General features: G+C 33.2%; 2 protein-coding genes across 2 annotated transcripts; one reads left to right on the forward strand and one right to left on the reverse strand.

The window, feature by feature from the left end:
* The first annotated feature begins 11,994 nt into the window (after positions 1–11,994).
* LOC21395008 lies at positions 11,995–19,087 on the forward strand. The gene is made up of 8 exons (XM_010111624.2): positions 11,995–12,099; positions 12,743–13,875; positions 14,826–14,944; positions 15,957–16,901; positions 16,987–17,290; positions 17,545–17,710; positions 18,335–18,440; positions 18,547–19,087. Exons 2-8 carry the CDS (start codon positions 13,039–13,041, stop codon positions 18,662–18,664), a joined length of 2,595 nt encoding a protein of 864 aa, XP_010109926.1. The 5' UTR covers positions 11,995–12,099; positions 12,743–13,038; the 3' UTR covers positions 18,665–19,087.
* Positions 19,088–21,170: 2,083 nt separating this feature from the next.
* Positions 21,171–21,849, reverse strand: LOC21395009 (RING-H2 finger protein ATL57). Its single transcript, XM_010111625.2, has one exon. It carries the CDS (start codon positions 21,658–21,660, stop codon positions 21,205–21,207), a length of 456 nt encoding a protein of 151 aa, XP_010109927.1. The 5' UTR covers positions 21,661–21,849; the 3' UTR covers positions 21,171–21,204.
* Between the last annotated feature and the right edge of the window lie 186 nt (positions 21,850–22,035).

Raw genomic sequence — 22,035 nt, forward strand, 5'->3', positions numbered from 1 at the left:
CTATGATTTTGAGATTCCTGGGAATTTGAATAACACCTTATTGGGTGGGATTAGGATTACCCCAAAATGGGGTAATGTGAAACCCATGGGCTTCACTTTCCTGGGTTTTAAAAAAGTCTAATAATTGTACCAAACATGGGAATCTGAAAGATTCTCATTCCCACCCCTATGATTACCCCATACCAAACGCCCCCTAAGGGCCTGTTTAGTTCGCTGATTCAAATTTTTAATTGAGAAATAGTAGAAAATATGCCAATATGAAAAGCTTAAGAAAGTATATGTGCCAATTTTTAGTTATAGAAATTAATAGGCCATAACTTGTCAAGTTATGGTTCATAACCAGATAAGTTATGGACAAACTTGTCAAGTTATGGTTCATAACCAGACAAGTTATGAACAATTATGGACAATAACTTGTCAAGTTATGGTTCATAACCAGACAAGTTATGGACGAAAACAGTAATTTAGCCTATTTATTAACTTATGTAAACTATTGGCCTATTAATTTTAATTCATCTCAAATCTTGACATATTTTCCTCTTTTTCCATTTTTAATTTGAGTTAAAATGTGACTTTATGTGAGAATTTTTATTGTAATAAAAAAGTTAGATGTGACTGTTTCTGAGAGTTTTTTACTATAATAAAACTTGAATTGGTGAAATGAACTGGACCAATCTATAAAATTTAATCACGGTGTAATAAATCTTGAATTTATTAAATTTGATTATGGGATATGCTCGAGATTTTTTAGTTAAATCTTGGAATAATCAATCACCTTCATATGAATTATCTTATTCACGAAACATTGTCACCTTTTTGCTCTCCTCCGTAAATCGGTCGACATTCTGTGGCTAATTTTCATTGTAATAATCAGCCACAAGATTAATTGGTGAAAGAAAAAGTTGTTTTTGAAATAGACTGTTCAATAATACAAGCCAAAATTTGTTAAAGCTGCATCATAAAATATTCAAGCTTCGAACGAAGATAAAAATAAGTATAAAAAACTCTTTTAGCGCTTTAATTATACGGTGATTTTGTTGAAAATATTAAGAATCAGTTTAGTTCGCTAATTCGAGTTTTTAATTTAAATTTAGATGTGACTTTATGTGAGTTTTTTACTGTAATAAAAAAGTTAGATGTGACTGTTTCTGATAATTTTTTATTATAATAAAACTCAAATTTTAAACTTAAATCGGTAAAATAAACGGGGCATAAATGTGGTGAACATAACAACAATCTAAGGTCTCGTTCGCTTCGCGAATTTGAGTTTTCAATTCGAGTTGAGATGTGACATTTTTTGAGAATTTTTAACGGTAACAGAAAAAATTAGATGTGATATTTTTTTAAAGCTTTTAACTGTAAAAACTTAAAATTAAAAATTTTAATCGGTAAAATTAACGGGACCTTCAAATATGTTGAATTATCTTCAATCCTTTTTTTCCTTTTGAATATTGTCGTGTCCCTCTTTAGTCATGGGTGAATAACAGTTATAGCCACTATGGCATCATTTGAAATGTGGCGTAGTTTTCATTATATTCATATTAGTAACCTTAATAATGATATTTAGTTTTAATATTTTTATAGTAGTAGTAACCTTAATATATTCTTTTTTGAAATGTAACATTAATGGCTTCATCAAAATATGATTCAGTAACATGTAAAAGGCAACGGTACTAGTACTAAACAAAACACTTAAAAAGAGTTCTAGAGGTTCCATTAGAAGTAGATGTCAACTTGATATGACTAGAGAGAGAGAGAGAGAGAGAGAGAGAGAGAGAGAGTACTCCACCAAATTCCATTCCATATCATCCACTCCTTACTCGACAATATGCAAATTGCCATCCATCAACTTTACAAAATTGAATTCAGTACAAAGAACCACATATATATATATATATATATAAAAGTAAAGTCTCCGAGTACATATATATATATATATTTTTTTAAAAATATTTTTGTTAATATATATTTTCTTTAAAAATATGTATTTAAGTGTTTAAATAAATTATAAGTTTCTCTCCATGTTATATATATTTCAAGAAAAAATATACATGTGTTGAAGAAAAAAAATATATATTTTTTAAAAAAATATACATGTGACGCTCAAATTCGATACTAGATTGGAGACCATTCTTATATATATATATATATATATGTCATGTTTCATGTTTTGACACCATACATGTGATTGAGAAGCTTACTTACTACATTTAAAAAAAGGTTTAGTTACAAAATTTATTTCTAAAAGAGAAAATAAGGAAACATACATTAAGAAAGAAAAAAAAAAGGATTACTATTGATTCACATTAGATTAACTTAAATTTTGGAAGAATTGATGAACTAGGGTGATATTAGTGAGTTTTATGTTAAAGCATTTTGGCATGTCCAAGGGGAAGTACTGGAAAAATAAAACATGTTTTGAACTTTTTTTTTAGAATAATTTTGAACCATTTTTTTGTACATTATTAAAATTAATATGAGGCAGAGAGCTCCAACATGCAAATGCACTTTGTCATATGTTGGGTTTTGAAATTTGAAGTATATAAAAGCCCAAATATATAAGAAAGTATTAGAAAATAAAACCAATTACGAACTTACTTCTTTTAAGCTCAATTTATTTATTTTTTTTGGAAATAGCTCAAGTTTTTTGAGAGAACTCTATAATTAACACGTATGATTATGAGATCATGCATGCACTAAGCTTGGCCTCATAAAGGAGAGGCAAAGATATTTCTATTTCTAGCAATACGGATAGAAAGGAACAAAGCAAGTTATGGAGTTTGGACCCCTATGAGGGGCTGACAATTCACTATTATTGTGTTAAGTTCGTGTCGTGTCGTGTTATTATGTTTTTTTAATTAATCTTTGACATGGTTACGATTTATTTAATAATAAAAATATAATCTAAATATGACTCTTAAATGGGCTCCATCAAAACCCTCCACAGCCTTATTTTAAAAAATAAAATAAAATAAAATAAAACAGGTAGATATTTTGACATATGCAAAGCAAAGCAAAGCAAAACATCGCTTTTTGGGCCCTTAACAACAACAAGACCTGCAGATATTTGGTGACACACTCTTGTGCTCTTTTCTTGCGCAACGCCCACATGGACCGAAAGTTTCTCATCGTGTTCTTTTTTTTTTTTTTTTTTTGCTCTAAAAAAGAAAGAACTTTCACGAGAGATCAGGAGTTTGTCTGAGGGGGCAATACCTGCATGGAAAATAACACGTGATAAAAAAGTAGTTTCATAAGACCTCATCAAACTTAAAATTTGTGAGAAAACATTAAAATGAGTGCGTTTAGAATTAGTTTTAAAATAATTTTATTTTCAATAAAAAGTAAAAATAAAATTATTTTGAGAATTATTTTAAGACCAATTCTGAAATTACGTTTAGTTAATTTTTTAAAAGATTATTTTGAGTATAATAAAAAAATAAAATTATATTTATTAATTAATATTTTATAATATTATTGATAAATACTAAAAAATAAAAACAAAAAAGTGAAAACAATTTTCAACTCTTTTCTAATTCTTTCACAAAAATCATTCTCATTATTTTCGTTTTTTATTTTCATTTTCAAAATATCTGCTAAATAAACGCGTTTTATTTTTATTTTCATTTGTTACTTCTCGAAACACGTGAAAACTATTTTCAAAAAACGGTTTCAAACACGCACAATGATTTCTTTCTTTGTTTTTTGAACTTGGGACGGCGTGATTCGAAGTTTTTGTACTATGTAATGAACTCGGGTATGGAATTCTTGCTAAACTATGCATGTTACCAAAATACTAATATCCAGTTTTACAAAATTCATAACTTTTTAACTAATATATCCATAATCAAACAAATGTGTATCATTTTTTGTTTTTTTTTTTTTCATAATTTGTATGGTTGCTCTATTGGTGTATGCCCTTGTCAATTGACAATACTTGAAATGAGAGAATGTTAAGCACAAACACATTTAACACTTTACCTGACTGTCTCCACCTTTGTCTATGTATTGCCGCTTTTAGGTTCCTCCTCCCACCTCTTCTATATATCTTTCTCAATGCTCTTTACAATTTTCATATCAATGGCCCAATCCCTGATGTAGACTTTCCTTTGCTAGTCCTATTTCTTCTTTTTCATTCTCTTTTGTCCCGTATGAATTATTTTTTTTCCATTTTTTTTGGGCTTGGAAATGAGAAATCCTATATATATAGAAATCCTATATATATATATATATATATATATATGAGCTTAAACAAATTTAGCACAAATATATATATCAATATTTGCTGCTTGGAGTCACTGTACTTCAAAACTATTAAGAAAAATATAAGAAAATAGAAAAACAAAATCATCCCTTACAAATGTGGTAGTTAGGGTCTGTTTAGTTCGCTGATTTGAGTTTTTAATTCGAATTGAGATGTGACTTTATGTGAAAATTTTTTACTATAGTAAAAAAAAAAATTATATGTGACTGTTTCTGAGAGCTTTATACTGTAGCAAAAAAAGTTAGATGTGACTGTTTTTTAGAGGCTTTTACTATAGTAAAACTCGAATCGGTGAAATGAACGAGACCTAAGTATATAATATGTAAAAGAGTGTGGAAGTAAATGAGTGGTTTCTCACTATGTCACTCTTGCATCAATATTGACTAGCCGAAATTAAAAAATAAAAATGTTAGTGATATTTACAGGGAGAATTGCATAAGTATACTTTATAGTTCTAATTTTTTTAAAATTTATTTTTCTGTTTTTTTTAAACTATAAAAGCAGCATCCTTAAGATATGAGAAATATGCTAATTGCATCTCATGTTTTTTTTTTTTTTTTTTTTTTTTTGGCAGGATCTAGAAGGAAAAATACATTAAAGAGTTATTAAAAATATTTAAAGAACATCAAAACCCATGAACGAAATATAAGTTTTTCAGAAAAACAAATTTGTTGTTCACAATGTTTTTGAAGGAAACCATGCATGTTTTTAAATGAATTTCAGATTCTATTTAAAGGCATTTTTTACTTTTCACGCTTGTTTCTTGCATCAAAATTTGTGGGGGGTGAAGTTGGAGCATACTTTTAAAATTCAAATGATACATTTATGTAATTTACCAATATCTACCATAGGATTTAAAAAAAAAAAAAAAAAAAAAACTATATGTAGTAATCAATGATCTATCTAAATAGCGTTGCTTTAATAGTACTACTAGCTAGGACCAATTTGCTACTTGGAAAAAAAAAAAGTTATCTAGAACTTTTTAAATTATTGATCGAGGTTTGAAAAGAAATTTAAAAGGGTTATTTTAAAAGTGAGAAATGGCTATTTGGCAGAGAGGAACATGGTCCTTTAAGCGTACTACTAGGACCCCATGCTGCGAAAATGTTTGTAACTCTGCATTTTAAGGGAGGAAAATAAGAAGTAGCTAAAGAAAAATAAAAAATAAAAAAGAAGAAAAGGTAGCAGGGCTGTGTTGGGTTTTTCTTTTGGCATAAAGTCTAAAGTTCGTACCTCGACCTAACTACAGTTGAATATGAGGAGCGCTAAGGACACTTGTACGAGCAAAGCATAAGTTCATTTTCAATCGTCGACCAATGTGAGATTTTATTATAAATCCACACGATCAACAATCAGGAAACGGTACGTGTGTGATGTATGAGTGTTTTTCACTGCGTTTGGTAAATGGATCCAGAATCATGATTTTAAATTCTGGTTCAGAATTAGTATTTGTTTACAGTAATTTTGAATAATGATTCAGAATCAGTATTACGTTTGGTTTATGTATTCAGAATCATGATTTAGAATCATTCTCGTTTTACGTGTATTTTTTGTGAGAGAAAACATTGTACAGAACCATGAATCATGATTCAGAATCATGGACTAGAATGATTCTGAATCATGATTCAGAATCTGATGTGATGTTTTAGGGGACGTTTGTTTCTTGTATTCGTCCCTGATTCTGAATCATGATTCATGGTTCTTTACAGTGTTTTCGCTCACAAAAAATACACGTAAAGCAAGAATGATTCTGAATACATAAACCAAACGTGACGTTAAACTAACTCAAATCATGATTTTAAAACGACTCCCCTCTTGATTCAAGGTGATTCAAACCTCTTATTATGAATCATGATTTAGACCTAAAATCATGAATCATAATTCTGATTCCAAAATCATAAATCAATTATGGTTCCAAAATCATGATTAGAATCATCCTAATTTTAATCCTTATACCAGACGAAAGCATAAGCTTTACCAAGATTTTACAGTACTTTATAGCATTTCTTTTCAAACTTTACAAAGTGGAATTTTTTTTTTTTTTTTTTCAAATATCTACTTCATTTTCTTCACTATACCACTTCTTCTTAAATTGGTTACTTGAAATGACGGCAAAGGCCAATTCAACAGCATGCATGTGATCTTCAACCTCCAACAATATAGGGGCCCAATGGCCATTTTGAGGGCAGTGGGCACTTAGTGGTTTTCATGAGACCTTTAAATGGATTTATTAGATCAGCAATAGAACTACCTGTTTGTGGTTTGTATCAAATTAATATATGGTTGGAATATTATTATAAGGATTATTGTCACCGACGTTGTTGGCAACCAATCTCAGTCAACGATCCAAAATTGATATTTTTTAGACAAAATCTTCAATAATTAGGGGGATTTAAAATAAGTGGTTTCTTATGTGCTTATATAATAAACATTACTAGGGAACTGCCTCTGCATGTAGTTGACACTTTTACATATCCATGTCCTTATATATATATATATATATATATATTTACGTATATATATTTCTAGCTATATTATACATATGGAATTTCTATTGAGTGTTAAAATAATACCTTCGGTACTATGCACTTATAAAGAGTAGAATTTTAGATGCACACTTTATGGCTTTCATGCTTCTAACGTGATTTAAAGGTTGGAACGCTTCTCTTTTCTTTTTTCATTTGCAAGGCGAGGACATAATCCCCATAAATAGATATAAATACATATTTGAGTTTGTGAGAGAGAAATAAAAGAATGGGCGGAAAAATCCACTTTTTAGGGACTTTTTTTTTAGTATCCTTTATAATGTATAGGTTTAAACATGTTTGACACATCGAATTAGATTAAATTCGATAGGATTATTTTCTGGTCAACAGATAATTTGTCAGGTTCAATTTTACCACCAAACATGAGATTCAGACTATTTATCCCTCTCTCAATCCCTATCCGAATTGTCGAACACATCCTAATGACTAGGGCTGTTCATAAGTTGGGTTGGTGCATGGTAGGATTTTTTCTTGTCCCGCCCTAAAGAGTACGGGTTGCACAACATCAAACATGAAACAAAATAGTTCATCAAACAGCAAACATATAAAACAAACATAAATTAGTCTACACTCATAAATTAGTCTTAACATAAAGCAAACATAGAAGCTTAATTCAAACATGAAGAAACTAAAGAGTAGAAATGAGTTGCATGCCCAGCGTTAGATATTAGAGGAAGTAAGTTAGAACGCAGGTTGGGTTGGGGTGTGCGGACAATTATAGGTACAACCCACACTCCGTCCTAAAATTTCAAGTCAGACATTGAATGGGCCAAAAAAAAAATTTAATACTAAAAATAAAAATAATAGAAAATAAGTCAATATGAAAAGCTTAAGAAAGTATATAAGCCAATTTTAAGTTATAGAAATTAATAGGCCATAACTTATCAAGTTATGGTTCATAACCAGATAAGTTATGAAAAAACTTGTCAGGTTATGGTTCATAACCAGACAAGTTATGGACAAAAATCGTGAATAACTTGTCAAGTTATGGTTCATAATCAGACAAATTATGGATGAAAATAGTAATTTGGCCTATTTATTAACTTATGTAAACTATTGGCCTATTAATTTTAATTCATCTTAAGTCTTAGCCTATTTTTTTCTTTTTTTCTACTAAAAATTATATTTTTCAAGTTAAATTAGAATAGAATGAGTTGAACCTGCGAATTTTACGAGTTTATAAACAGCCCTACTAATGACCGGTTTTGAAAACATCGTTATTTATTATTTTATTTTTATAACGTTAAGAACCGTCTTTAAAAGTGACTTACTCTGGCGTATATCTATTTTCGTAAGATGCAATTTCGAGAGGGGAAAAGATGGTCATAAAAAATAAGCAACTTTTGGTACAAAAGATTAAAGAAGCCAGTCTTGTTTTTGTACGACTATAACTATATATTCACTTGGTCGACATAAATAACAACGTGGTTTAGGTGAGCAAAAGGATAATATAGTAATTTTGTCTGACTATAAGAGGTCCTTACTTATTCGATGAGATCTAGCTAGGCAGCACATTTGCTTAATTATAAGTGCAGAGAAATCAGTGAAAAAAGACAATGGAGGATATCAAGGAAATTAAGACAGTTGGTGGTGGTTGAAAAGGAGTTGAAGCTTTTAGGAGAAAACCATGTTGTCTGGTTTGAATTAGGGTTTAGGAGACAGCCCATAATCTATGTATTATAGAAAGTAATTATAAGAAAGTTGGGATTGGGATTAGAAAGAAGTCTATTCAAGGGCTAATTATTACAATGGGCAACTTTTTGTTATAATATGCAAATAATACAATGATAACAAGCCAGAAATCACTTTTGGCAACATACATTAATTGACTAATTATATTTGTAATAACTTTTTATTATACAACTCACTTCATGTTTAAGATTCCAATCTATTCATAGATCATAAAAGCAAAATTTTGCACAAAAAGGTGAGTTTCCTCCGTATTTTTCATCCATATTAGTAGTGAAATGCCAACTTGTTAAAGTTATATTATATAAGACACAAAAATGTGATCCACGCCAAACTTTCAAATCAATATGGATCAAAGTTTCAAATCCCAATTATAATTTTCCATTAATTATTTTACCCGCATAAACTCCATTTATTGGTTAGTTGTTTTTCTTTTAAGTCAAATCACTGCCAGTTCGTTTGCAGGAATGTTAGTTGTTTTATAGTGAGTTTTATTTATTTTTAACATTTTTGCGTAACGGGATATCAGGTGAAAATGAAAAAAAAAAAACCCCCCATATCATTAGATGCATACGAGTAACAAATCACATATTATTTATTCTAACATTTTTCCTTCAAATACAAGTCAATGCTTTGTCCCTTAAAAAAAAGGTTAACGACACCTATAGATCAATTACTAATTAACTGAAACTTATGGCCCTTGAGAAATTAAAATTTTATGTAATTTATTAAATATTATATATGGAAGTTATAACATCATCTTCTTATTATATATATACACACACACACACATATTAACTTAAGAAGGACAGAATTAGAGGGTTGTACAGAAAACCGGTTCAAATGAATTAATCGATTGCAGTACCAAGGCAATTGACAAGAAAGTTGAACTGAGCGTTTTTTTAATGATCAGGTTTTACATACTAAATTTGAATTAAACCTAACAAATCACAAACTCTCTCCTTAGTCTCTAAGAGACCATTTATTTCACGCGTTTGAACTAATAATTTAGATTATGCTATAATATTTTTCTCTAACAAAAAAATTGAATAAAAAAAATTCTCACAAATGGTTCTCTCATCAAAATTTGAATTCAAATCAAAATCACTGCTTTAAGCGATGAACCAAACAAGCCATTTCGTTTAGTTGTCGGGTTGTTTGGTTGGGAGATTTGTACCCCGATTCGAATCATGGTTCATGATTCGCTACAGTATTTTCTCTCATAAAAAATACATGTAAATAAAAAATGGTTATAATCTCATGATTCTAATCAATGAATTGTTATAAACTTGTGAAATACTTGAGAGAGGAAAAACAAAATCAACCATTTATGTTGCACTTCGAGTTTCAAAACTGATCGAGAAAACCAAATCCAGTCATCCTTTTATGGTCAAGTTTTTAGTTCGTTTCCGCACTAGTGCCAATGAATTTCGGTCTCAAATGGATGAAAGCTGGTAATTTGGTTCGACTACAAACGCACAAAAAATTGATTAAAGCAAAAAAGTTTAGCCTTAAACAAAATTATTTAAGAAGTGCATAAAAATGAAAAGAGAAATGAATTAAGAGTTCTGATTTTCTCTTTAAATTTTGTGGTTAATCCTTGTGTCTGGACCCTTGCGCAGAGCGAGTCAAGTAAGCAATCTCTTGTTGGCCTAGGTTGTAAGGCTAGGGAAAAACCCCATGAATGCATTTTTATTTTTTATTTTTATCGTAGCAGGGATCAAGCTTTACTACAAGAAAGTTATGTAAAAGCTTGTTTGTATGCTTAATAGAGACTTTATATTTACTAATTTTATACAAAATTTATCACGCACCTCAAGTATGTGACATGTTTTACAACTTTCTTTAAAATATAATAATATTCTATATAATGGTTGCAAAGTATAGTCTAGCATAATTTTGTAACCTATCTCCATTATAAGAAGCGGTGTCGTTTGTTTCGTTAATTTGAGTTGAGAACTTAAGTTGAAAAATTAATTTACGTGAGAGAAAATATTATAGTACAAAATGTTGAATTTAAATTTTGTGAGAGAAGACGCTGTAACAAAAACTTAAATTGTAATTCGAATAAAGTAAATTGTAATTCGTCCGTTTGCATAAACTTTACCTTGATTTCTTAAGTTTCATTCGTATAAGAACTTTAATGAAATTAATTTATGTTGCCTTCATTAGTTTAAGTTTGCCTTTCTTTCAATAAAAAAAAGCTTTCCGTTTATTGTAAAATATAAAAATAATAGTTTTCCTTTATTTCCTTTTCTCCCCTTATAGGGTCACAACTGATTTTAGCAGGAAAAAAGAGTTTTAAACTTTATACCTCTTTTTTAAGATCAAAGCATTCTTATGTATGAGTTTTATATTAAAATTTTCTATTTAAATTTATGATTTTAACATGTGCAATGCCAAAACAAAATTTCCACCACAAATTTTACCACTCTTCTAAACACTATTCATTAGAAAGGAAAATTCATCTAAACACCGCATAAAAAGAATTTTTGTGGTCCAATATCTCTATAAGTTGTACTACTAGTACCATTTCTAAACACGCACCACCAAAACAATTTTCACCACAAAAGCTCATAATCTTATCAGCATTATTCATTTAAAAAGAAAATTTTCTAACTATTGCATAACATGGACTTTTGTGGTAAGATATCGTTATCAATAGTACATATTTCTAAACGTCAAATCACTTAATAATTTTATGAATTATCAGAATTAAATAATTGTAAATTTGATCGATTCAAAGCGCTAAAAAAATCAAGAGTTAAAAAAGTAGTCTCTGAAAATTAAATTTCTGGAGAACCATCTCTAAAATTCAAATTCTAAAAAAAAAAAAAATCCCTCTAAAAATTCAAAAGATTTTCAAACAACAAAAAAGTTATAAAAATTAAAAAGAGAATGCACACGTGTGGTTTGGAAATTTGGAAATAATGACCCATGGTCACGAGGACAACACGTGCGACTTCACCGCGATTCAATGCACAGTCACGAACAGTACACACAGAAACTCCCAAAGTCCCAACCAAAAAGCAAAACGGCGCCGATTCCGCCATAATACGGCGCCGTTTGGGTCATCAACGTGTCACCCACGTGCCGTTAAATTCAAGATTTGGGGTAGGTTTCGTTCGTAACTCGCCAAAGGAGAAAAAGACAGATGCCACGTGGCAAATCCAGGTGACTTTACCCAAATCCCCCTTTTTTTTTTTTTTTTTTTTTTTTTTTTTTTTTTTTTTTTTTTTATTGTTACGGCAATATATTGATGAGGAAACGGTGACGTCTTGATCATTTTAATTTATTTGGTGTTTTTCCCAAACCCCCCTTTTTTTTTTTTTTTTTTTTTTTTTTTTCTTCTTTCTCTCAAGACGTTATTGTTACGGCAATATATTGATGAGGAAACGGTGACGTCTTGATCATTTTAATTTATTTCATTTCATTTCATTTATTACTCGTAAATTTCTGCTCTTCCCTCTCACTCTTCTTCGTCTTTCTCTCTGAAAAACTTCCATTTTTTCTCTCTCTAAAAAACTCTCAACCGTTTCTCTCTCCTTCTGTTACTTTCCATACAGCTTAGGGTTTCTTTTCCTTTACTTCAAGATCTCTCTGGTAAGTTTTCTCTTCCTTAAATTCTTCAAATCGCGCATTTAAATAATGCCTTTGTTTTCTCGGTTTTGTGTTTTTCTCTCTATAGATTTTGTATTTTCTCTCGTTTTTTTGTTGTTGTGTGATTTGCAATGCCGATTCGGTGATTCTCCGAATTTTTTTTCTGCGTGTTTGGTTTCCTGGAAAATTTTGGAAAATGGCGGAGAATATATGTATCAGCATCCTGTTTCGGATGTTGGATGTGGAAAATTCATTGTTGACCATTTCAAAATCACGCGCTTGGCTCAATTTGGTGGAGGTTTCTGTTATTTCGATTCCGTATGAGAGAGAAATTGTTGTTCTTGTTTCAATTTCTCTTATTTTGATGTGTTTTATTGGAATTGGAACGGAGAACTGAGGAATCAATTTTAGTGATTTGTGATTCCGGTGGTCTTGGAGTTTTGATATTAAGCAAGCTCGTCTCTCAAAATCTCTCATATTTTTAATTTAATTTATTCTTTTTTTAAATCTCAGGTACTAAAATTAGAAAGTTTGATTTATTTCCTTTTGGCTTTTCAACTTATTTTGTCGGTTAGAGATGGAAAAAAAATGAAGATAATGACCCTTTTTGTCTCCTGTTTTGTTTTCTTTTTCTTTTCTAACGCAGAAAAGTTGGTGAGTTCATCACATTTGTGATGAAGATTTAAAGGGATCGATGATTTAATGGTGGATAGAATCGATGGTTGCATTTCTATACCTGGTTCTACCCTGATTGATGAGAGAGATGATGACTATGAGCGAGGCTAAAGTGGACTGCATATGATGATCTGATTTTTAAATGAATCATCTAGTCGTTTTTATTTGTTTTTTTCCGTGGATAAATGCGCCTTTTTATGCATTTTATACGTATGGGTTGAATTGAAAAGCTGAATTTTGTTGCTGCTTTTGAGGTGCGTTTAGAAGATGGCTATTGCTGGTCTACACAATGTTTCTGTGCTGGAATCGTCCTTCCTTAGGGACTCTCAAGCTCAACCTCCTCAGCAAATAAGTGAGGAAGGGACGAGGGTAAGCACCCGGGCATCCTCGATTCTCCAAATGTGGAGAGAGCTGGAGGATGAACATGTGGTGAGTCGTGGGCACGGGAGAGTGAGGGAGAGGGAGAGGTTGTTCCAACCAAGGGATGACGGTTCTATTGCCGACTTCTCAAGGTCAGACACTTTCGGAAGCCGTGCGAGCGAACGTAGTGGTGATTCGGAGGATGCAAGTGTGGGTGAGCATGACTGCAGCGTGTGGTCTGAAGGTCAAACTGGATCACAGAATGATCCTGATGTTTTCAGTACTTATAACAGTGAGAATTCTTCTGATTTTGGTGAGGTTGAGAGGGGCAGGGTGAGACAAATTTTCCGAGAATGGATGGCTAGTGGTGGAGGGGAGTGTACATCTAATATTTCTCATAACAACAACAGTTCAAGAGCAGAGTGGCATGGTGAAACTGAACAGGAGAGGGCAAGAGTTATGAGGGAGTGGGTACAAATAAACAGTCAGCGGAGAGGTACCTGTGGTGGCGGTAGAGAAAATCAACCTGCCGAATTTGGTAGTCAAGTTGAACAAGTTCGGGATGGACCACTTAACCAGAATGAAGGTCAGAATCAACTTCTCCGGAGGGGAATCCGTAGATTGTGTGGTAGGCAGGCTCTGCTTGATATGGTAAAGAGGGCCGAAATGGAAAGAAAACTGGAACTTCAAGGATTGATGGAGTACAGAGCCGTAACGAATTTCCCTCATCGCAACCGCATTCAGGTCTCTTGCTAAAACTTTTGTTATGTTTGGACTACTAGTTCATCATCGTCTCTTGTATTATTTCTATTTATCTATCTTCAAGACTTCAAGTAAAATCTTAAGTGAGTTTTTGGCCTCATGAATTGTGTTTTCTGTATCTTACTGTCGTATTTGTAAGCTTTTTGTGAGCTAGTGTTTGTGTATAGCATTGGTACACATTAGGGAGTGGACATTCAAGGATTTAAAGCAGTTTTTGTAGCCTCAATAAGTCCGCAGAGACGCGTATTTTACCTGATATAAGAAATAACGATGCTTAAGGTGACACTTGTTGACACATCATGATTACACAAGTCAAACACAACATTTTTCTGTGTGGCACAACACAAAATTGACCTCTAAAGATTCTCTGAGTACATGCTTGTCGACTACAGATTCATTTTTTTTTTTTAACATTTCAAATGAATTAGGGGTAAAAAAAAAGGGCAAGATTAACAAGTTGGTTTCATTTAATAGAAAAACTATAAACAAATCTTCCAGGAAAAGGAAGAATTTTTTTTTTTTTTTTAACATTTCAAATGAATTAGGTGTAAAATAAAAGTGCAAGATTAACAAGTTGGTTTCATTTAATAGAAAAACTATAAACAAATCTTCCAGGAAAAGGAAGAATGAAAGAAACTATCTATTAGATCCATTATATTCGTTGTGTTATACCAATCTAAATGACATATTCTTAAACTGGCATACTGCTAACCCAAACACAACTTGTTGAATAAATGGGTCCACTCGGATATGACCTGTGGGTGCATATTGCTACCCTTTAATAGTATTACAATCTGTAATGTTATTCTTGTGCATAGTTTGTGTGTGCTGTGTTTTGTGGAAATCTACAACTTTGATGTTTGCTTTGAATCCTGGAAAAGCCCTTTTCAACATTATTAATCATTAAAGAGCTACGCTTTTCTTTTTTCCAGTCATTACTTAGAGGTTGGTTCCTGCGACATGGAAGATCAGTTGAAAATAAGAAACCATCTTCTGTGGCTGAAAGTGAATTGGGTTTATTGAGGCAAAGAAGTACAGTCTCTGGTCTGAGGTATTCTTTTTGTTTTTCCCATATCAAAAATATTTTTGCTATCTATTGGTAATTCATGTTTGACAACATTTATATTATCCTTCGAGGTTTCTTCCAATTTTTACCTAGCTTATTTATGCATCATTGTTGCCTTGGAATTCCATGGCTTAAGTTTCAATTTATGTTATTTTTTTAATAATTTTTTAAGGCATAAGATAAATGGTATTAGAAATGTTCAATAGAATACAAGGCCCTTCATTTCTTCTGGATTTACTTGCCAACATTCTTTTTCCTGTAGCAATGTTTGTGATGTTTTGCAATCAATGAGGTTGACTATGAGAAGAAATTAACATAAAAAAGGTCCTGGTGATAAGATCAACGTGTAATATTTTTAGAAAGCAAACTCGTGGAGCTGGTGTCTTACACCGGGCCAACTTTCCTTCTCATGCTGACTTTTGATTGGGTGATCCTGGTATGACTAGAGAGCACATTTTGATAAATGTTTTCTGGCAAAGAAAAAAAGAGTGCACATTTTGACTTCAGTTAATGATCCTCCCAAATCTCTCTCTTTTTTTGGGCAATTAAATTTGTTGCGGGAAGGCATGTTTCTTAAGAACTCTCTTGGTTCTCTTTTATGACATCAGACTCTGTCGCAGTGTTTTAGGGACTTTTCACTATGCCACAGATTTATCAAACAAGGAGAAGCTTTAGGAGTTATTCTTGACAAGGAAACTTTGTTTATCCTGACAATCTTTTGAAGGATTATAAGTTTATGATATGATTATTGGGTACTTCAAGATGGCTAGAACCTTTTTCTGGAGCCCATCATCACCTGTATGCTATATTGTTTTCATCTTTACATCGTAACCAATTTTCCCAACTAACTTTCTGCATTTTGGTCTTTTGCAACTTGCAGCGTTCTATTTGTTTAGGCATTATAATAAATTTTCATTTATATTTATGGGTAGTCTCATCATTTTCTTTGATTCAATGCCTTTTTGACTAACATGTTGGAAGCATTTCTTTAATGTAGGGAAGGATTTTTCTCCAGATGTAATTCTGTTTGTGGTCAAGCAAGCAGCAGCCTCTCTGATACATGCAAAGATGACAATAATTCAAATGGAGATGAACAAGCACAAGGAAACAACTCATATGAGGTCATAAATGATTTTTGTGAACAGTCAGAACTTAGTTCTGAAGGAAGTGATGACCAAGAACATGACAGCCACAGGATATCTGATGCTAGGGTTGAGTCAGGTGACAATGCTGTTGAAGACATAGATTCACGAGAATCTAATGTTCATGTAGTAGAAGGATGGCGGGAACAAGTCCCAGATAATGTTGTAAGAGACTGGCAACGGTCAACCAGTGTTGAATTTGTCGAAAGAAGAGATAGAGGCGAACAAAACTTTGACACAGACTTGCAGGAAAACACGGACTCAAACTCACAGGATAATACTGCTAACGAATGGGCCCGAAATACCTTGCAAGTTAGCGCTGGGGAACGTACGAGGGATATACAAGAAGCTGGTGACATAGCCAATCATCAATCGGAGCCAAGTAGGGAGCCAAATGAGTTCCCTGGTTTATCTGGTGTTATGCATAATTCTGAAGGCAACACAGACACTGTTGATGATGTAAACAGGCCAGAATCTACTTCTGAAAACGAGGAGAGAGACTGGGAACCAGATGTTGCTGAATTCACTGAATGGAGAGAAAGCCCTGTCGAAAATACGGTTGAAAATCAGCAACAAACTACTGAAGTTGGTTGGTCCATGGGAAATGAGGACAGGGAAAACAGTCAATTAGAAGAAGCTCCTGAGGAGTGGCATGGGGAAGGTGGTTTCCAAGAGGCTGTTCAAAGTTGGCTAGTAGGGCCATCTGATCATGAAGCTGTTCCAGCAGGGCGGGTTGATACATATTATTTTCCCGATGATGATAATGTTTATGGCATGGAACTCAGGGAACTATTAAGCAGGTATCAACTTCATCTGCATCTGGCTTCTGCTGTGACCCTTGTGGATGATTTTTTTTTTATACGTTGAACTTTTCTTAAATTGCAGAAGAAGAGTCTCTAATCTGCTCCACAGTGGCTTCCGTGAGAGTCTTGACCAATTAATACAATCCTATGTGGAGAGGCAAGGTCATGCTGCCATGGACTGGGAGCTGCATGGTTCACATTCCCCTGGATCTGTAGAGCAAGATCTGGAGCAGGCGAGTGCGAATCAGAGTGAAACTCAGGGGGATGACGTTGTCAGATCTTCTGTTGCTCTACCTTCTCAGCCATTACCTTCTCCCCCAATTTGGGAGCAAGAGTCACACCATGATAATTGGACACAGCATGACATGCATCAACGATTGGGAATTGTACGTATTACTTCTCTTTGATGTTTCCTGGAAATTGATTGCTGCGTGTTCGACATGTATTCACAGTGCAAGATGATTTAATGAAATGTCCTCGGGAACATATGAGTCCATTTCTTGGTAGTTAATTTTGATCCTGCTATTATATATCATACATGTGTTGGCTTGATGCTGAATTATTTTTCATGCGACATGCATCCACAAGAATCCCAGACTTCGTGCTTTAAAGTTGAGTCGCGACATTTATTGTGGTGCAGGAGTGGGAGATCATCAATGATATGAGGATCGACATGGCTAGGCTTCAACAAAGGATGAATAACTTACAGAGGATGATGGAAACCTGCATGGATATGCAACTTGAATTGCAACGCTCAATTAGACAAGAAGTCTCAGCTGCCCTAAACAGAACGTCTGGTTGCCAAGGTATGTGCATAAATCATTTAATGCAGTTGAATGTTTAGGATTAATTCTTTGCAACGTCCTTAAACTATTCCAAAAATTGGATTTGAATTCCTTTATTTTAAATTTGACAAAAATGCCCCTAAACTTTCAAAAAGTTACTTTTAGTCCCACACAGTTTTCTGCCTTTTTTTTCAAGTTATACCTCTAGTTCGTGTTTAATAGAGCAGACTGAAAACGAGAAATTCATATAGCCGACCCCAATTAATTTGGGATCAAGGCTTATATTTGTTGTTGTTGTTGTTGTATACCTCTCTATGCTCTTAAAAAAGTTGTATCATTAGTCATCAACATGTCCCCTTTTCTGTTAAAAGTTAGCGGAAAATGTCAGGGATTAGTATATTACTTATTGAAAGTTTAGGTAGCTAGAATAACACAACTTTTGGGAAGTTTAGGAACCAACCCAAGAATTCATCTTGAGATTTACTCTGGATTTGCCTCATCTATATTATTCTTTGATCATGGGCCGCGGTTGTCTTTGGAAAATTAAATATTTTGTTAGCAAATGTGGTCCTTTATTTTTCCCTTTTTCTTTGATTATGTGAGAACTGAGAACTTACTAGGGGTGTCCATATTCCATTGCTGCAGGGGTATGCGAGGTTGGCTTGCCGAGTGATGACTCGAAGTGGGATCATGTAAGAAAAGGGATTTGCTGTATATGTTGTGATAGCAATATTGATTCTTTACTGTACAGGTACGCCTCTAAACACAACTTGTGTACTTTGTGATGCACATTTTTTACGTGCGAACACGATGATGTACGGGTCGTGATCTTATTTGTTCGTATCTTGTGGTTGCAGATGTGGGCACATGTGCACGTGTGCAAAATGTGCCACTGAGTTGGTTGAGAGTAGAGGAAAGTGTCCAATGTGCCGAGCACCGGTAATTGAGGTGATCCGTGCATACTCTATACTATAATGAAAACGAAAATACTAAAAAGGAAAAAGGATATAAGGAGAAAAGTCTGATCATAACAGCATAGGCTTTACATAGTTTTGTGATTTGGGGTTCTGGTTTCAGATGTATAATGAGTGTATGGTTTTTAATAACAATGTTTTTCTTTTTCTTCGTTTCTTGACCCAATAAAAATACTGAGTGGAGAAAATGCCCCTATATATTATACATCATTACCCTCTGGAAGGAATTTACTTTATATATAAGTATCCCAAACTGAAAAGAGTAAAAAGGAAAAAAAAAAATTATATGCAAGTATTCAAAGGATGTAAGCATATAGCTGAATAGAAAAGGTCCAAACTCGTCTCAGCACAAATACAAGAACATGTGGAGAATATTAGAAGTGCAGAAATTAGCCAAATAAAGCTCATTTAAGCACTGCATAGAGGCACCATCTTAAATCGTCAATTCATTTGAAAATCCTAGAAATTATTATGATTTTTCTGTTGACTTTTTATCGGTTGGTGAGCTATCTGCTATTCTGTTCGCAAACATGCATCTGCACATCGCTGGCATCGAGATTGTTCCAGCTCAACGAAAATTCCTAAAACCTTTACTAGCTTTTTCTCAAACGAAGAGCGTATTCATATCTTCCACCTATGATTTTAACCAATCATAAATTTATGATATTTTTATAATGTCACAAATAATTATCGCTTCTTCTTCAAGCATTGGTAAAGAGAAAAGTTTGGACAGGGCCAAAAAAAAAAAAAAAAAAAAGGAAAAAGAAAAAAGGAAAGAAAAGCTTGGAGGAGGGCCTCACCTCTCGTCAGATTTGGTGAGGTATCTTTCTCTCTCTTTTTCTTTTTTCTTTTTTTTTTTTTTTAAAAGTGGTCTAGTATTTTCTTTTAGTATTAGTATTCTTAAATGAGGCTCATTTTTTTGTGAGGATCAAGCTATTCTTTAATTGCGAAACTGTAAAAGAAAAATGTGAATCCTATGGGTCTCATATTATAGATTCACTTTTAATTTTAATTAGGATGTGGTGCCGAGCACTATTGGCTTCTTATAACACTGTTTAAAAAGACCAAGTTAGTTTGAATCGAACATAATTATGAATAACATAATATATGAAATTAAGCTGAACCAATCATAAATTAATGCGTCATTTTTGAAATGTTAAAGCAGATCACTTCTTTCGACTTCAAGCATTCATGGAAGAAAGCTAAACTAAGAGGTATCATTAATCTAGTATTAAATTAGTTTGTTAATAGTAATCTTTTAGCATTTGGCCATGAATATAAAAGCCATCAATCATTCTTCGACGCAGTGCTAATTTTGGTTTTGAATTTGATGAGTGTTATACTTTAGTGTTAAATTTAACACCATTCCAAATATAACATTATTTCCACTTAATTGCTATTGATTAATGTAATAATTCAAATTATTTTACAATTTAAAACTCACTAATCACGTCAAATAGTACGTATAATATTTTAAAAATCACGAAAAATATCACTACAAAATAAATTAACATATAAGAATTGTCATTTCAATTTTGCAATGCTATATATCCGTCATATAACATTTACAGTCGAGATAGTCTAAATTCTTATCTCATTTGTCAAATGAGATGAGGTATGAGTTATTTTTTTTAACACAAAAATAAACAACACACATCATACATGAGATCTCAAAACCTTTCAAAAGAGCATCGGAAAGAACTGCTCACTAGCTAGCCGGACTAGTGAGGGCCTATCTAAAGACATACTGAAAACCATGCCTTTTAGTGAATTAGGTGCGTAATCAAGCTAATCTCATTCCTTAGGAGCTGGAGCGACCTCCTAATGAGAATTGAGGTCCTTGTGCGGGCGTCTCACCCCTAAGACTTACTTGCTCTGTATGGAGTGCCCCGTGGTTCCTCGAGTGCCAACCGCAGAGAGGTATAGCGCGAAGTGAGCTTGGTCGCTCTGAGTAGAAGTGCTCTCCTGCAGTCTAGATCTAGCTCATTCGCAGGAATGAACGAAGAAAAGGCGTTAAGATAATTCAACATCGCACACTTTCGTGTTCAGAACATTGTCCGAGTGAATAGGCAGCACCCCAAGCAAAACTTTCTTGAAGAGGCTGGGCTGGTTCTTTTTCGGTGCCCGCCTTTTATTTAGATGTTGGGTGGTTCATAAGTGAACACTAATAAATGATCTTACCTGAATAATTGTTGAGCAAAAGAAAATTTTATAAACGTTATATATTATAAGAAATATTAACATTATTTTTTCTGTCATTTTATTTGTGTTTGACAATCAACTATATTAATATAATATATTATTATTTAAATAAAACATAAGATAATAAAAAATTGATATCAAATAATAAAAATAAAAAGTGATAAAAAAAGTGACAACAAAAATGAAACTAACATTTTTCCGCATACGACAATTACAACTCACTCTTTCACCCGCTACTCGCTTTGTAAAAGTATAGAGTTGCTCTTTAATCATGATGTACGGACATTTTATGAGGGGACCCAAGATGTTCTTCAACTTTCTTTTCCCCTTTCATCTCCTCTACGACACGCTTCGGCGGCACACCGGACACCACACGTGCGACGAAAGCCACGTGTCGATACACACGGGATGGAACACGTGGCCGCAAAACGGCATCACCTTGACGTCGTCTCCCTCCCCAAACTCCCCAAGACAAACCGCACAGTCCTTGCTCATCCAGTGCGCCGCGCCTCCACCGTAGGACCTCACCGGCAGCGACCGAACAACATCGGTCGGGTCCGCCGCCTTGCACGCCGAAGCCGGAGAAGAAGACGAATTCTGGTGCCGGAAACAGAGGGCGAAGAAGCAGAAGAAGGCGGCGGATAAGAGGGCTGTGCAGAGGACGAGGATGACGAGAACAAGAGAGGAGTTCATGGAGACCGAGCTAGATGCTACCGGCGTTAATGGCGGCGGCGAATTGGCGGTGAGCGGTGCGTCGTCTCTAAGAATGAACAGCTTTCGGTTGGTGGGCTTCATTTTTTTTTTGTTTTCTTGCCGTATTTATCTGATTTATCAGTACTACTGAGGATTTCTTTTGTCTTAGTAGCCGAAGAAGCTGGTGAAGTGTGTAGAAGGGTTCAAACATGCGTCTTTTTTTTTATTTTTATTTTTAAATTTGTCCTTTTTGTTTTGCTTGAATATTTTATATAGGGTTATGGAAACTAACCAAACCGTTTCACTTATTTTAGATGAAGTGCAAACTAAATCAATTATAAATTAGCTTAGAGACTTCAAATCAAATAAAATCGATTGTAATTAATTTAGTTTGTGTAATTGGTTTGAATTTATATTTTATAACATCTTCTCAAGTCTTAATTATAACTCTAAACTTTAACTATAACTGATACTCAT

This window comes from Morus notabilis, unplaced genomic scaffold (assembly GCF_000414095.1).
Source record: "Morus notabilis unplaced genomic scaffold, ASM41409v2 Scaffold2224, whole genome shotgun sequence".
Classification (NCBI taxonomy): domain Eukaryota; kingdom Viridiplantae; phylum Streptophyta; class Magnoliopsida; order Rosales; family Moraceae; genus Morus; species Morus notabilis.